The following is a 16,492-nucleotide window of genomic DNA, read 5'->3' as shown; positions in this document are numbered from 1 at the left end:
GAATCCTCAGTATGGACTTCACATAGGACACCCAAAGCTACAAGCGTGAAAGGTGAATTTCTGAAATCTGTTGAGCAAGAATAATACAGTATTTTTACTTTTGAAGAAAGTTTTGCTTCTCTGTGTTTAAATTTTAACATTTTGTTTTATGAATAAAAATATATTTAGGGGGTGTGTGTGAGGTGTATTTCCCTCTGTATCCTTGAAGAAAATGAGTCTCAGCATAGCAAGCTACCTGTTAAAGTTTGCCATTCCAATTAAGTTACGATCTCAGAGTTTTTCTCTTTTAAGCCTTTCATTACTCTGGAACTTTTTTATTTAATGAAGTTCATTTTATTTTTTGGATAGCATACAGACCTTCTGACACTGCTTTTCAAATTTCTACAAGTGTCTCCCCATTTCCTAAGCGTGCATATCCGTGTGCCACAGATACAGCCAACACTTAACGGAGCACTTACCACCTGCCTATTCTAAAAGCCGTATGTCCATTATCTCATTTAATTCCTACATAATCCTATGATAGAGGAACTATTATGATATAAGAGGCAGCAAAGTATAGGGGATAAGAATATGTGTTCTTTCTGGTCTGCCTGGGTCTGCTCCTTCGCTTATGAACTGTGTGACCTTGGGCAAGTGATTTAACCTCTTGGTGGCTCAGTTTCCTCAGCTATAAAGTAGAAATGATAATGATATTTCCTTCACTGGGTTTGTTTGAGAATTAATGAGTTCATATACGTAAAGGACTCAGAAGTGCTTAATAAATGGATTTCTTGTTTTCCCCCTATTCATTCATTCAACAAATATTTATTGAGTACTTGCTACAGGTTATTCGATGTCTAGCAGTGAACAAAACACAAAGAAATCATCTCTGACCTCGTGGATCTTACTTTCTAGCAGGAGAAGGGGCAGAGGAACAATGAACGAGATAAACCTCAAATGATACACTCTATTAGATAGTGATAGATGTTGAGAAGAAGGGGGGCAGAGCAGGGAAGGGGTACATGAAATGTTGGGGGTATTTGAGATTTCGGACAGAGTCACCACCAGAGAAGGGCTCACTGAGTAGGTGACATTCCAGGGAAGACCTGAAGGAAATGAGAGTGCAGGAGCTGGCCAGGCGTACAGCCGGGAGACGTGCATTCTAGGCAGAGAGGGCGGAAGCGCAGAGGGCCTGCAGCACAGGCGTGGCTGGAATGGAGGTGCCTGAGAAGAGCAGTAGGAGATGAGGCAAAAAGAGTCACAGAGAGCCGACCCTACAGGCAGCCAGAGCTTTGTAGGAAGCCGTAACAAGGACTTTGGCCTTTGCTTTGAGTGAAATGGGAACTACTTTGCGCAAAAGAGTGGTCTGACTTGCATCTTAGCAGGCTAAGGTGCCGGCAGTAGATGGGAGGGCCAAGGGCAGAAGTAGGGACACCTGTTGGGAGCCTCTTGCTGCAGTCCAGACTAAAGGTGACGGTGGCGTGGGCCAAGGGTGGGACAAAAGTGGTAGAGCCACAGGATTGGCTGCGGAGTGTGCGTAGAGGAGTTGTGTGGCACTGAGGTTTTGGGTCTGAGCGGTTAGACAAATGATTGCTATTTACCAAGATGGGAAGAATGTAAGATGTAAGAAATGTAAGGTGTATGATTATTATCCCGTTTTGTGTGTGAAGAAACCTAGACACAAAGAAGTGAATTTGGCCAAGATCGTACAAAGTCATACGTAGTAGGACACAGACTCAAACACAGAGAGGCTAACTCTAGAACCCAAGCCTTAGCTGTCAGTACGAGACTGCCTGCCACTCTACTTGACTCAGTTTCCTGGAATGCCAGTTTTATTCAAATTATTGGAGGAGTACCTTTTCATATTAAACACTGTGTGTCATAATTGGGAATATGAAATTCACATTAATTTTTAAGATGAAACTCTTACTCTTAAAAAACACTATTTACCAGGTTATAGCCCTGGAATCCTAGGCTCCCCCACCCTTGTATAATTCACTCTCCCTTATTTCATAGGCACTCTGGTGGAATTATTTGAGAAATATTCTCATATTTTGTGTGACTGTTGTCTTCTCATATTCATTTCAAACAACAAAACAATCACAACAGGTGAAGAAAACCTTCCTTTCTTTGGTTCTATACACTTGTCCTCCCTCATTATTATTCCTTCTTTTTTCTGGTCTGTAAACGGCTTCACTGAAAATCTCTGCTAGGGCTGAAAGTATCTCTTCTTTATTATGTTATGTGTTGTCATTAGGAGAATTCAATAACTACTGGTGTGCTAAGTGACAGTTTGGTTTTAAATGTTTATAACCAATCTGTTTTCTTATATGACTAGTTCCTCTGAGACCTCCTGAAATTAGTTTGACAAGTCGAAGTCCCACCGATATTCTCATCTCCTGGCTGCCAATCCCAGCCAAATACCGGCGGGGCCAAGTGGTGCTTTATCGCCTGTCCTTCCGCCTGAGTACTGAGAGTTCCATCCAAGTTCTGGAGCTCCCGGGGACCACGCATGAGCACCTTTTGGAAGGCCTGAAACCTGATAGTGTCTACCTAGTCCGGATCACTGCTGCCACCAGAGTGGGGCTGGGAGAATCCTCAGTATGGACTTCACATAGGACACCCAAAGCTACAAGCGTGAAAGGTGAATTTCTGAATGTTGAGCAAGAATAATACAGTATTTTTACTTTTGAAGAAAGTTTTGCTTCTCTGTGTTTAAATTTTAACATTCTGTTTTATGAATAAAAACATTCCAGGCCGGGCGTGGTGGCTCAGGCCTGTAATCCTAGCTCTCTGGGAGGCCGAGGCAGGCAGATTGTTTGAGCTCAGGAGTTCGAGACCAGCCTGGGCAAGAGCGAGACCCCGTCTCTACTAAAAATAGAAAGAAATTAATCGGACAACTAAAAATATATAGAAAAAATTAGCCGGGCATGGTGGCGCATGCCTGTAGTCCCAGGTACTCGGGAGGCTGAGGCAGAGGATTGCTTGAGCCCAGGAGTTTGAGGTTCCTGTGAGCTAGGCTGACGCCACGGCACTCTAGCCCGGGCAACACAGTGAGACTCTGTCTCAAAAAAAAAAAAAAAAATTCCACTGATCATGGACCTAACTGAAAAAAATTAAACTTTTAATTCAGTAATCCCTTTTTACACAGAGCTCATTACTGTGTATAACTCTTGTTCATGCTGTTAGTTTACTTAGCAAATCCTTCATGGACAGATCAGTCCAAATCAAACAGAATTGCGGAAAGAAATGTATTAGTAGAGGCCTAATTAATATTATTACCAATTTTTGTTTCCTGAGACAGGGCCTTACTCTGTTTCTCAGGCTAGAGTACAGTGGCACCATCATAGCTCACTGCAACCTCAAATTCCTGGGCTTAAGTAATCCTCTCACCTCAGCCTCCTGAATAGGTGGGAGTATAGGCATGCACCACCACGCCTGGCTAATTTACCTATTTTTTGTAGAGATGAGGTCTCACTATGTTGCCCAGGCTAGTCTCAAACTCCTGGCCTCAAGGGACCTTCCTGCCTCAGCCTCCCAAAGTACTGGGATTATAGGCATAAGCCACCACACCCAGCCTATTGCCATGTGTTTTTTAAATCATCAGTTCAATAAGAAGGCTATAAGATGAGGAAAATCTAGACCCTTCTCTTTTACTAACATGGAATGTAACCTGACCGGTTTTCTTGTTAATTGATGAATAATAATGCCTGTTCTCTTTATCACAGAGGAGTGTTGGATGGTCAAAATTAGGAAGTATTTATTGCCTCCGTGAAAAAAAATTGCACAAATATAGGTATAATTTTAGTATATATATGTCTTAGTCTTTTTAAGATAGTATTTTATTTTATTTTTTGAGTTTCAAAGGATTTATCGGATTTCTCCACATGGTCATCACGATGGTTTTACATCATTAGAGTCTGTTACTACTCACGGGCAGAACACAGATTAAAACAAAAGCACTCCTTTCCTTCCAAAGAGTATTTTATATTTTTAATCCTATCTCAAAGTTTAACATCATTGTGAAATTTTGAAAGTTAGGTTAAAGTATAATTGTTGGATTAAACTTTTTAGTGACCATTGGCTTAAAACTGAGAGATCTGTGCTATTTTGTGTTTTCATGTGGATTATGAGTTGTTTATACATACATTTTCTGATGAATTTTTCTAGCTCCTAAGTCTCCAGAATTACATTTGGAGCCTCTGAACTGTACCACCATCTCTGTGAAATGGCAGCGAGATGCTGAGGACACAGCGGCCATTCAGGGGTACAAGCTATACTACAAAGAAGAAGGGCAGCAAGAGAATGGACCCATTTTCTTAGATACTGGTGACCTTGTCTATACTCTCAGTGGTTTAGGTGAGTGAGTCTGTCACTGTGCTTTTCCTTCTTTCCCTTCCTCTCTGACCTATCGTGAATGAAAAAAGCTGTTGGATGTGAGGCAGGAGAACTGACTTGATGGTACAAAGAAAAGACGTGATTTACTACATTACTGTGTATGTTCTACTGCTTATGCCAGTGACTGGTCTTTGACTCACCATTGTAAGTCAACTGGCAAAATGTCAGGTAGCCGTGGTATCCCTCTGTCTTTCTGCTAGCTCTGGGAATCTGCCTTTCTTTCTAGAATTCACTTCTGGTTCAGTGAGATCTTAATCAGTTATTGTGAGTTGTGTGGTGGATGTAGAATAGGAAGTAGAATAGGGATATCACTAAATGATTAAATAATACTCAATAGTTAAGCTTAACTTATAATTCGCCTGACAGTGCTACATAATTTATATATAATTATAAGTTACATATAAAATAATGCCCTTACATATGACCCATGTCATGGTAAATATTTACTTTATGTAGCTCTAGCCCAGGAAAACTGGAGAAAAAGTTCTGAACTTTGCATTTGGGTTAATCAGTGTTCTGAAAGACACTGCTTTATTCCCTATTCTCCCTAACTTTGTAGGGTGAAAGGAATTTCATGATGTAAATATGTTTCATAGAAAGTAAAGAAATTTGTATCTAAAATGAATATTTGAGTATAAACAGACATAACTCATCAAGGTATAAAATGCATCCTTAGCTATTTGTTGCTCACGAGTAGATTTTCACCCTCAAGTGCAAAGCAGTCACTTTAGTTATGATTACCAACCAGACAGGTGCTGAATTATTATAGCACCTTCTGCACATATTAGCATTTTACAAAGCACTCTGGCTTTTCCTTTCACAGACTGCCCTTTGGAGTCAGGGTAGGTCAGAGGCACAGTGGTCCCCACTGTGGGCTTCCCCATTTCCTTCCCTGGCCTAATGGTAGCACAGACTGAGAGAGCAGCATTAGATCTGAGTCCCTGCACAGTGAGAAGCAGTGGTGCAAATCTGTTTTCAGATGCAGGGACACGGAACTCCATCCTGCAGTTCTTTGCCGTAGTTTTCCAGATGGTATTTTGCTTATAATCTTATTATGTCAGTTTTTAATTTGATCTGCATTTGGTTAAATAAGTTTCACTATTGATCTGTGTCACACAGCTTTATAAACGATGAGAAGAACTTGCGTATGTTCTGAGTTGACCTTACTTAAACCATTGATACTGAGACGACGCTAGAACAGCCTTCTGTCACCAAGGTTGGCAATGTTTATTTCTAGCCATGGCTTCTCAGTGTGCCTTCTCCGCATACATATCATTGATTCAGGAAAATTTTACTCAGTATTAAGTAAGAAACAGGATTTGGGATAATTGTTGAAGAATCATAGATCAAACTTAGTACTTCCAATTTTCTCACTTTTAAGGAAATATAAATAATGTAAAAAGCACAAAAAAACACATTCCTAGAATGCTTTTCTTGAATATACATAACAGGGACCTAATTCTGGACAGATGAATAATTTACTAGAAAAAACAAAATAATACTCTACTTGTGAAAAACATTGTAAAATGTTTACAGAAACATTTTATTAAAACTTTGGCAATGAAAAGCAATTCTTTAAAATTTTTTACACATGCACATACTAAAGAGGAAGACCCACTGATCTTTGTTGAACACTTTTATAACCTCTGAATAATGGTCTGCTTTCTAAACTATAAACTTTTATTTTCACCATGTATTTGAAAAATAAATCACATGTATTTCTGCCTTTGTTTTTATGTTGTAAAATCTATGGTGTATACTATTTGAGGGGTAACTCCATTTATAATCACTTTTTAATGCATAAACTAAGTAATTATTTTGTTAGAGTCAATATACCATGTCTGTTAAAATAGCTCCATGTTTCCTGACTGTGGAGTTAGACTGAGTGGTTGGACTAATTGCAGTTCAGGGTGCTGGAGGCCTCTGTTGCAGCTGTGTAGGGGCTTTCTTGTTGGACAGCAGGTTCCGCACCCCTGGAGCTGCCGAGTCACGGCTTGAACGGCTGACTGGCAGGGATGCATTTGTGTGGATTCAAGTATTGTACAGCTGTTGACTGGATCACCTTTAAGGTGCCTTTTAATCTTGAGACCCCTAGGGTCTGGTCTTCCTTTTCTAGAAAGTCAGTGTTGGGGCCTAGCCAACCCTATGGCAGGCTAATATGTTTAACCCACTAAGCAGGCAAGCGTTAACAGCTCTCATTCCTTCTTACTTTTGGATATTGGGAGAGCAATATGTCCTGTTAACTGGACAACTGACCATCTGTGACCATTTTTAGCGAGAGCATCTGGCGGTAGCTGCCTGTTTAACAGAGAGTGATGTGTCTAGAGGGCAGTAGGTTAAGAGAATCCTATCTGTGTCTTGCATGGTGAATACTTGCTTTCACTGAGCTTTTTGCACATTAAAGGTACTCTGACTGGAACTAGATTTACTAAGTGGGCTTGGAAATGAAATTTAAATGCTTCTGTTTGCTGATTCAGTGTCAATTTGAGTAACAAAGTGATGTCCCAAAATTTCATTTTCATACTAATCCCCTTTCTGATGCCGTTATACTCATCCTTTTGTTTCCACTTCTGGTAATTAAGTTTTCAGTTTAAAAAGTATGTTGTTGGGACACATTCTCTTTGGTAATACACATAGTTCTTTGTTTCTGAAAGAAAGAAAAAAAGACAAGTGAATTTATATATTTCAATTCATTTAATAAGCATTTTCAAATATTTTTCTAAGGCATTGTAGTACTACATAAAAAGATGTAACAGATGTAACCTCTGCTTAAAACAAGAAGGGTTAAACCAAAAGATATTTAATTGACTGACTTTTCCAATTTCCCCCTACATTTCTGATAAACTAAATCTAATTGTATTTAGTAATGAAAGTTATTTTACAGCCTTTTACTCTAAAACCTCAAAGCTCAGTTCCCTCAGATGTAGAGTTTTATTTTTTGAAGTAGATAAAAAGATTCTTATGTCTTTAATAGTATAATATATTGACAGAGCAATGTAAATATTTCGATGTTGCTAGTTTGATTTTAATGACTTTAAAATATAGTTTGATTTTAATTAGATCTGGTTTACTTTTGGAAGGATTGGAAAAAACATTGTGATTTAACATGTTTGTGTGATTTGTTCTAAATTGTTGTTTGAGATTTGCTTCAAGATTTTTCATCTTTATAGTGATTAATTTCACTTAGATTTTTTTTCTTGGCACTTTTCAATGTTTAGCTCAGTTATCAGTAGGATTTTTAAATGTTATATTTATTACATAATAAACTTAAGCAAAATTAATAACACACTTGTGTTCCCTGATAATAGACTGATTTAAATAATTCGTTCCTCTTTTTATCTATTTAGAAATCGGCTTTAAATTCTGAAGTTAGAGTTTCTAATTGCAAAGGGACTCTTTTCATAAGCTGTCAGAAACTGTTCTGAATTGCTCAGTCTTTATGTAATAGGATGAAAAAGGAGAGATTATTTAGATAATACTGTTGTTTGTTTAACATTTAAGACACCGATATTTAGGACATCGATATTATATCATCTTTAGCTTTTACTTTGGCAAAGAACTTATGCTATTTTAATTTCACAGCAAGCATGATTAGTGAGCATGAGGTTTAGCACCAATTATTAATATAACGATATAAAATATTTTAAATCATTAGTAATGTATGTGGATCACTTCCACCTTCAAAACTCACAGATTTTTATTTTTATTTTTTAGAATCCAAAGTTGAATCCCCAGTTACTGCCAGGGGTAGGAATCAAAAGAAACAGGTCCCTGGTTAATAATGTAAATTTAGAGTCTCTTAGTTTGTATAGACTCATGCTATAATTAAGTTGAATTTCTGGGTATTTTTTTTTTTACCATAATAGGGTAAGGTTTAGTTGTGTGGTATCTCAAGAGGAAAAATCAAGAACTACTACTGGTGGCCAGGCACAGTGGCTTGTGCCTGTAATCCTAGCACTCTAGGAGGCCAAGCCAGGAGCATCACTTGATGTCAGGAGTTGTAGATCAGCTTGAACAAGAGTGACACCCGATCTCTACTAAAAACAGAAAAAATTAGTGGGGCATGGTGGTGCATGCCTGTAGTCCCAGCTACTTAGGGGGCTGAGGCGGGAGGATTGCTTGAGCCCAGGAGCTTGAGGTTGCAGTGAGCTATTATGACACCACTGCACTCTAGCCAGGGTGACAGAATGAGACTGTCTCAAAAAAAGAAAGAAAAAAAAAAGAACTACGACCAGTGAAGCAAATTGATATAGCTGGAGGGAGTTGTAACTTTTTGCTTTAGCTGAGGCAGGAGAAGATTTTGTGGCATAAAAAAGACCACTTTTATGGGAGAGAGTTCATTGTGAACCTTACTATAATAGTGACTTTGTTTTGAAGAAAATTAGAATCACTCAGTTTATGAAATATGGAAGTCATGTTTTAAGATAAGCGAAAGTCTTTCCAGATACTGTTTTCCCTCATCTCTTTCACACAAGGAAGCCTTAGATAATACTCAGAAAATTTTTGGAAACATTCTACTGGTGAAAATCCTTATAATGTAGCTGTTTTATAACTTTCTGATTGCACCCCTTAAGATGGAGTCCAAGATACATTATAATTTAATAACACAATTCTCCTAATCATGAAATAGTTTCAAGTATGTTTTTCCATATTGACTTACAGCCTGTAAATTCATTTTAGATAATCTGGTGCCTTGAGATTAAATACCATTTTAAATATCATCATAAATACTAGGATTGTTCATTATAAAGTAACATATATAATAATATCAACATTCTGTCCAGATTAGCTTTGACTTCATAAAGCAGCATTGGTTTCTATGAGATCACTTTGCATTTATTTCTTAATAGACCATTTTTAGGATCAGTTCGAAAATTCCATTAACATTATTACTTTTATTTACCACAGGCAAGAACTTAGGGGACATATCTCACATTTTTTGCCTCTCTTCAATTCTTCCTGTGCTTTTCCACAGTTATTTTCCACTTTTAATAAAAATAGTTCTTCTGAAAATATCTGATTCATTCTTTCCTGTTAAAGAGTCATAAAATAAATTCATTTAGCTTAAGTCAGTAAACTTCTTAAAGGAATGATTTTGGAAACCACCTGCTATGTAGGCTAGAAAACTAACCGACAAAGTGTGAGTACAAGTTATAACAAAACAAAGAGAACATTTAAAATCTATTGTATTTTTCTTCATTATTAAATATCTTTTATGTTACCCTTTCTTATGATGTGTTTAATCGATTATCAAGCTAAAACATGTTGAATCTTTAACGCAGACTTTAGGGAATGCTCAACTATTTTTTCTTAATTTGCCAACAGAGCAAATATTTTGAATGCTTCATTCTCTGCAGTACCTGAAAATGCCAAATATGACTGATATTCAACTCAAACTTTAGAATTTAATACTTGAAAATTTAGTAACCAATACTTCAGAAAAAGTGGAGCACTTACCTCTAAAAAAGTCCTATGACTAAAAAAAATACTATTAAGAGTAAAAAAGAAAAGGTTTTTCATCTGCCAACTACAAGTACCTCTATTTAAAGACAAAATGTTTGCAGATTGTTGAAACTATAAGGGCTATACAAAAGTTACAAGGCGTTATCTGGTTATTATTTCTTAAATTCTGTGTCTTGAATAAAAGGTCACTTGCCATTCTGAAATATTTTGGTATTCTCTGGATGAATTAGAGGTATATCTCGTCTTTCCATTTGAAAAAAATCTTGCCCAGCTTTTAAGTCTCAACTTTCTGGGAATGCTCTTGTGACTCTAAATGGAGTCAGTCATTCCCATGGTACATCATTTACAATGCTCTTTCATAGAAATCATGTGGCACTGTCAGTTAAAAGAAAAATATCAATTAAGTAAGTTTCATGTCTGCTGTTTGGGTTTGACTTCAAATTCCACAACTTATTAACAAATTAAATCCTGGCTGTTTTCCTAATCTTTAAATAGGGGTAACAATAATAATACCTATTTTAGAATGTCAGGGGGATTAAATGAAATAATGCACATGAAAGTTTAGAACGGTGCCTAGAAAATTGCATCAGAAGTCCTCGATAAATATTAGCTGTTACTGTTGTTTTAAAAAGTATTCTTCGGCCGGGTGCGGTGGCTCACGCCTGTAATCCTAGCGCTCTGGGAGGCTGAGGCAAGTGGATTGTTTGGGCTCAGGAGTTCGAGACCAGCCTGAGCAAGAGCGAGACCCCGTCTCTACCAAAAATAGAAAGAAATTAATCGGACAACTAAAAATATATAGAAAAAATAGCCGGGCATGGTGGTGCATGCCTGTAGTCCCAGCTACTTGGGAGGCTGAGGCAGGAGGATCGCTTGAGCCCAGGAGTTTGAGGTTGCTGTGAGCTAGGCTGACGCCACGGCACTCTAGCCCGGGCAACAGAGTGAGACTCTGTCAAAAAAAAAAAAAAAAAAAAAAAGTATTCTTCTCCCAAAGTAGAACCGGTATTTTTAAAAATTTGTGTCTGTATTAAAAAGATGTTTTTCCATTTACCCTGATCACTGGATTTGAAAAGCAGTGCTTCTTGAAGTTTAATATGTATATGAATTACTCACAGATCTTTTAACAATGCAGATTCTAATATCCAGTAGGACTGGGTAGGGTCTGAATTTTTTGCATTTCTGCCCATTCTGAGAAACAAAGTGTTAGACTGGGGGTAGGCAAACTTTTTCTGTAATGAGCCAGATAGTAAATATTTTAGGCTTTGTGGGTATTACGACTAAATATTTGTGTCATCCCAAAATTTTTATGTCGAAATCCTTCTCAATGTGACTGTACTTGTAAACAGAGCCTGTGAAAAGAGGATAAATGTTAAATGAGGCTGGGCCCGGTCGCTCACGCCCGTAATCCTAGCACTCTGGGAGACCAAGGTGGGATGATAGCTTGAGCTCAGGAGTTCGAGACCAGCCTGAGCAAGAGCTAAAAATAGAAAAAGTAGCCAAGTGTGGTGGTGCGCACCTTTAGTCTCAGCTACTCGGAAGGCTGAGGCAGGAGGATTGCTTGAGCCCAGGAGTTTGAGGTTGTTGTGAGCCAGGCTGTCGCCACGACATTCTAGCCTGGGTGACAGAGTGAGAACCTGTCTCAAAAAAAAAAAAAAAAAAAAAAAAGAAGGTTAAATGGGGTCATAAGAATGAGGTTCTGATCCAGGAAGACTGATGCCCTTATAAGAAGAAAGGACACCAGACCTCACTCTCCATCATATGAGGACATAGCAAAAAGGTGATCATCTACAAGTCGTCTAAAGCCTTCACCAGAAACCAAATCCTGCCAAATCTTGATCTTGGAGTTCCCAGTATCTAGAACCATGAGATAACAAATTTATGTTGTTTGAGCCACTTAGGTGATAGTATTTTATTATAGCAGCCCAAGCAGACTAATACAGCGGGCCATAAATTTTCTGTCATGAGTATTTAACTCTGCTACTACAGCACAAAAGCAGCCCAAGAAAATACAGAAATGGGTTGGGCAAAGTGGCTCACTCCTATAATCCCTGCACTTTGGGAGACCGAGGTAGGAAAATCACTTGAGGCTAGGAGTTCTAGACCAGCCTGGGCAACATAGTAAGACCCTGTCTCTATAAAAAATTTTAAAAATTAGCTTGGTGTGGTGGCACGTCCCTGTAGTCCTAGCTACTTGGGAGGCTGAGGTGGGAGGATCTCTTGAGCCCAGGAGTTCAAGGTTGCAGTGAGCTGTGATCACCCTACTGTACTTGAGCCTGGGTGACAGAGTGAGACTCTGTCTCTTAAAGAATATATATGCAAATCAATGGGTGTGGTTATGTTCCAATAAAACTGTATTTATGGACACTGAATGATGAATTTCATATAATTCGACATGCCACAAAATAGTATTCTTTTAAAATTTTTTTTGAACCGTTTAAAAACATAAAAACCATTTTTAGCTGACAGGTTATATCAAAGGCACCGGGCCATATTACTATAGTTTGGCCATTCCAGGTGTAGACTCTATATACGTCTTGCTTTTCAAAGTGCTGTCCCAGGATCAGCAGCATAACGTGGAAGTTTATTGAAATGCTGAATTTCAGGTGCCCCCCTCTACCTACTATTTTAACACATAAGGGAACGTATTTGGACATTTGGTGTATGCCTGTCTTTTTAAGCTAGTTCTGTAACTATGTTAAAGTGTTTTGTCTTTCCCTTTGTTTGAGTTAGCTCTCAGGAGACATCCAGTTACAAATCTAACAGCATATTCTGTTCCTGGAGAAAGCCTAATTATTCTTGATTTGGTGTGTCTTATTTTAGACAACTGTGATACTGCCAAATTAATTAGGTTTTGTGTTTTTAAATGAATAGGAAAATAAAGGAAATATAACATCTATTCCATAAATCCATAACATGAAATGTTTTTTGAATCCACAAGGTAGAGCCAGGAGTGTTTAGGAGTCATTCACAAAGAGAATATTTTTTAGCCCACTCAGCTGCTGCCATTGAGCTTTATGATGTGCTCTTAGTGCCACACTACTGTTTACAAAGCCCTCAGTAGCACTGTGTGAATACAGTGAGCACAGTGTTTTGCGGAACTCAATAGGTCTGAGATAAAGAAGCCCCTCTGCTTCTTGGTTGTTCTCTTGGGGCCCTGCTAGGTTTAGGACACAGTAGTTCCTTGGTCTTGCAAATCAGAAGATGAACTAAATTTAGAAATTTCTGATAATGGGCTGCAGTTACCACTGTAAATTAATTGTAAAATGGAAACCATCCCCACAACATGCAATTTTAATACTTCTGTGATTCTTCACCTGAGTGCTCATGAAGACAGCGCCCAGGAGATAATATCAATTAGACAAAATTTCTAATTTTAGGATAGATACAATATATATTTTTCTTAGAACTTTATATATATAAAAAGTCATTTATATATAAGTTACTTAGTTTAATAACATAATATTACTGTCTATACCAATTTAATTGCCATATCTTGTTCCATGAAATTTTTATATTAACATGTATCCATCCCTCGTTATCTAGTGGTTAAAAAATAAAATGTATCCATCCTAATTATGGACTTTAACTTGTTTATTTTCCATTATTTTTAAAATTTAAAAATTTGTGTATATTCATTGAATGTGCTTACTCTGTATCAGACACTGTATTAGGCACAAGGAACATGAACATAGATGGCATGCCTGCCTCCAAAGCATTTAAGTTCAGCATGGAGGACTTGTTAGTGTTCATAGGAAAATGTGCTAATAGATGGAACTGAGGTATAGGATGAGTGTTCTGGAAGCACAAAGGGTAAAGGACTGATTTTACTGTATGATGAAGACTAGTTTGCCTGTTAAAGGAAGGGAAGAAAGTCATTCAGTCAGAGGGGCTCAAAATATTAAAAAAAAAAAAAATCAAATATTCAAAAGGTAGCATCGTTTATTTGCTAGAGCAAAAACATGAGTTATTTGGGTAGGAGTTGTAGAGACTAAAACCTAAAAACTAAAATAGAGTTCAATAGGGCCTGTGTTTTAAGGGCCCTGTGTACTCTGATGAAAGTTTTCAAGTGGGAAAATGACATGGCTTGTTTTAGAAAGATAACTGGTAATGATATCGCAGAGGATAGATTTAGGGAGGGCAGTGAGCGTGGGCCAGGGAGGGGGCTACTGAAAACAGGACATCAATAAGATGGTTGTTAAAATAATCTAAGAGAATGAGAGTATAAACTAAGACAGTAAGTAGTTCATTGGGGAGAAGGCAGGTAGATATAAAGTTGTTTTAGGCTTCAATGAGTAGAATTTGATTACATGTGGACCTGATTGGTGGTCTTGGAATAAAGGGGTTACAGCTGAGAGGTCTCTGAAAAGATGCTCAACATCATTAACCATTAAGGAAATACAAATTTAAAAATTTAAATTACAATTATTAATAGATACCACTACGTACCTATTATAATGACTAAATTTTTTTTAAATACCAATAACAAGTGCTGACATGGATAGGGAACACATGAAACTCTTATGCATTACTGTAAGAATGCAAAATGATACAGCCACTCTGGAAAACAGTTTAGTACTTTCTATTTTTGTTGAGACAGAGTCTTGCTCTGTCACCCGGGTAGAATGCGGTGGCATCATAGCTCACTGCAACCTCAAACTCCTGGGCTTAAGCGATCCTTCTGCCTCAGCCTCCCAAATAGCTCTGACTACAGGCGCATGCCAAGATACCCAGCTAATTTTTCTGTTTTAGCAGAGACAGGTTCTTGCTCTTGCTCAGGCTGGTCTCGAACTGCTGAGCTCAAGTGATTCTCCTGCCTCAGCCTCCCAGACTGCCAGGATTACAGGCATGAGGCACTGCGCCCGGCCTTGTTAAGTGCTTTCTTATAAAGTTAAACATGCCACTCCCATATGATCCAGCAATCCCATCCTATTTATCCTAGAAAAATAAACACTTAGGTTCACACAAAAAAACTGTACACAAAGGTATAGCTCTATTCACAACTGCCCAAAACTGAAAACAACCTAAATGCCCTTCAGGGGGTGAACAGACAAACTGCAGTAAATCCATACACTTGGACTACCTGTCAGCAATAAAAAGCAATGAACTGTACTGTTGCTTGCGACAATTCGTGGATGAATCCCGATTGCGTTACACTGAGTGAAAGAGGCCAGTCTCAAAAGGTTACACTCTGTATGATTCCATTCATATGACATTCTCAAAAAGTCAACACTGTGGATGGAAAACAGATCAATGATTGCCACGTATTAGGGGTGGGGACAGGACTTACTATTTGACCACAGAGGGGCAGCATTGGGTGCTTCCATGTGATGGAATTGTTCTAACTCCCGACTGTGGTGGTGGCTGCACAAATCTGTACATGTTGTTAAATAGAACTGTACAAGAACAACACAAAAGTCAACTTTAGTGTATGTGAGTTTAAAAATTAAGTCAGAAGACTGAGGGTTTTGAGATTAGACGGCCAGGATTCGAATGCTAGTTCTCCAACCCACTAAGTATAATCTTGGTCAAGACACTTCACCTTGATGAACCTCAGTTTCCTCTAAACATCTAGTTGGAGGATTAAATGTGGAACCCTCAGCACAGTGGATTGGTCTGTAGTAAGTGTTCAGTAACTGTTAGCTGTTTGTAAATATGACTAGGAAGTGGAAGAAATTTGAATGCTGCTCAAAAGTTCTGGGGGATGGTACTTTAATTGGAGTAGGGCTTTCAGGAGTAAGACCAGGTTTGGGGAAATGGGAGATAATCGAGTTTAGTTGATCACGTTGAGTTGGAGAGTTCGTGTCCCAGTGGAGATATCTACAGCAGCTTAATATGTGGGTTTAGATTTCAGAAGCTCCGAGATGGTGAATCATTGTTGTACAGTTGGAAGTTAAGGGTGCACACTCTGCTGTAGGGGACCTCATGTCTCTCTGGCTTAGCTACACTGAAGGAAACTGGCAAAGACTTAAGCAGAAGAAACTAGTCAGCTTAATTGCAAAACAAAGGAAGTTAGATCATGGTGGTGAAAGAGGGGCACATCCAGCAAATCTCATTGAAAGTTCTCTTACTATACAAAACTTTGAATATTCTCATTTCTGAGATACAACTTTCAGTGAAGCCTCCCCCCACTTTTTAATCACCTTCAAAGACCTCCAGAAACTGAAATTTTTTCCATATAGATACGGTCATATTTATATTTGTTCTTAGTTTGCTAAGCACCTATCAGTCTCTCTTACTTGCCACAAAAGATAGAGGAATTTTGAATAAGAAAGAAGCAAAGGGAATTAGGCTACTGTATTATGGGAGAAATACAGATGGCATTTCAAATGGAATCTCCTAGCAAGTCACAAAAGATATTTTGCACCCATCAATATTTGAAGGCCTTCTTTTAACTTTTTTGTAATCAAATTGAATGTACAGCTATCATAGTTTGCAATTCTGCTTCTTAAATTCAGAGGATAGCAAACAGCATTAAAATGACAGTACCCTGAAAGAAGAAATTCTTTTTACTTTTGTGCTATATATTGTACTGTATCAGAATTGTATTAATGGAAACCTGTGGGACATTATCAATAACAATTTTATTTTCTACTTAAAAAAATCATATTGGAGAGGGAGAAGAAAGACAGCAATATATCCCTGTATTTCTTAAATA

General features: G+C 38.0%; 1 protein-coding gene across 1 annotated transcript in view; it reads left to right on the top strand.

The window, feature by feature from the left end:
• PRTG (protogenin) overlaps positions 1 to 16,492 on the top strand; it is a 129,972-nt gene that overhangs the window by 71,720 nt on the left and 41,760 nt on the right. The window contains exons 10-11 of the mRNA XM_012658026.1: positions 2,318 to 2,623; positions 4,150 to 4,338. Of these exons, the coding sequence (XP_012513480.1) occupies positions 2,318 to 2,623; positions 4,150 to 4,338 (495 nt within the window). The remainder of the gene's footprint in view (positions 1 to 2,317; positions 2,624 to 4,149; positions 4,339 to 16,492) is intronic.

The sequence above is a fragment of the Propithecus coquereli genome, unplaced genomic scaffold (genome assembly GCF_000956105.1).
Source record: "Propithecus coquereli isolate 6110/MARCELLA unplaced genomic scaffold, Pcoq_1.0 Scaffold57, whole genome shotgun sequence".
NCBI classification, from domain to species: Eukaryota; Metazoa; Chordata; class Mammalia; order Primates; family Indriidae; genus Propithecus; species Propithecus coquereli.
This window is presented reverse-complemented; position numbering and strand designations above follow the sequence as displayed.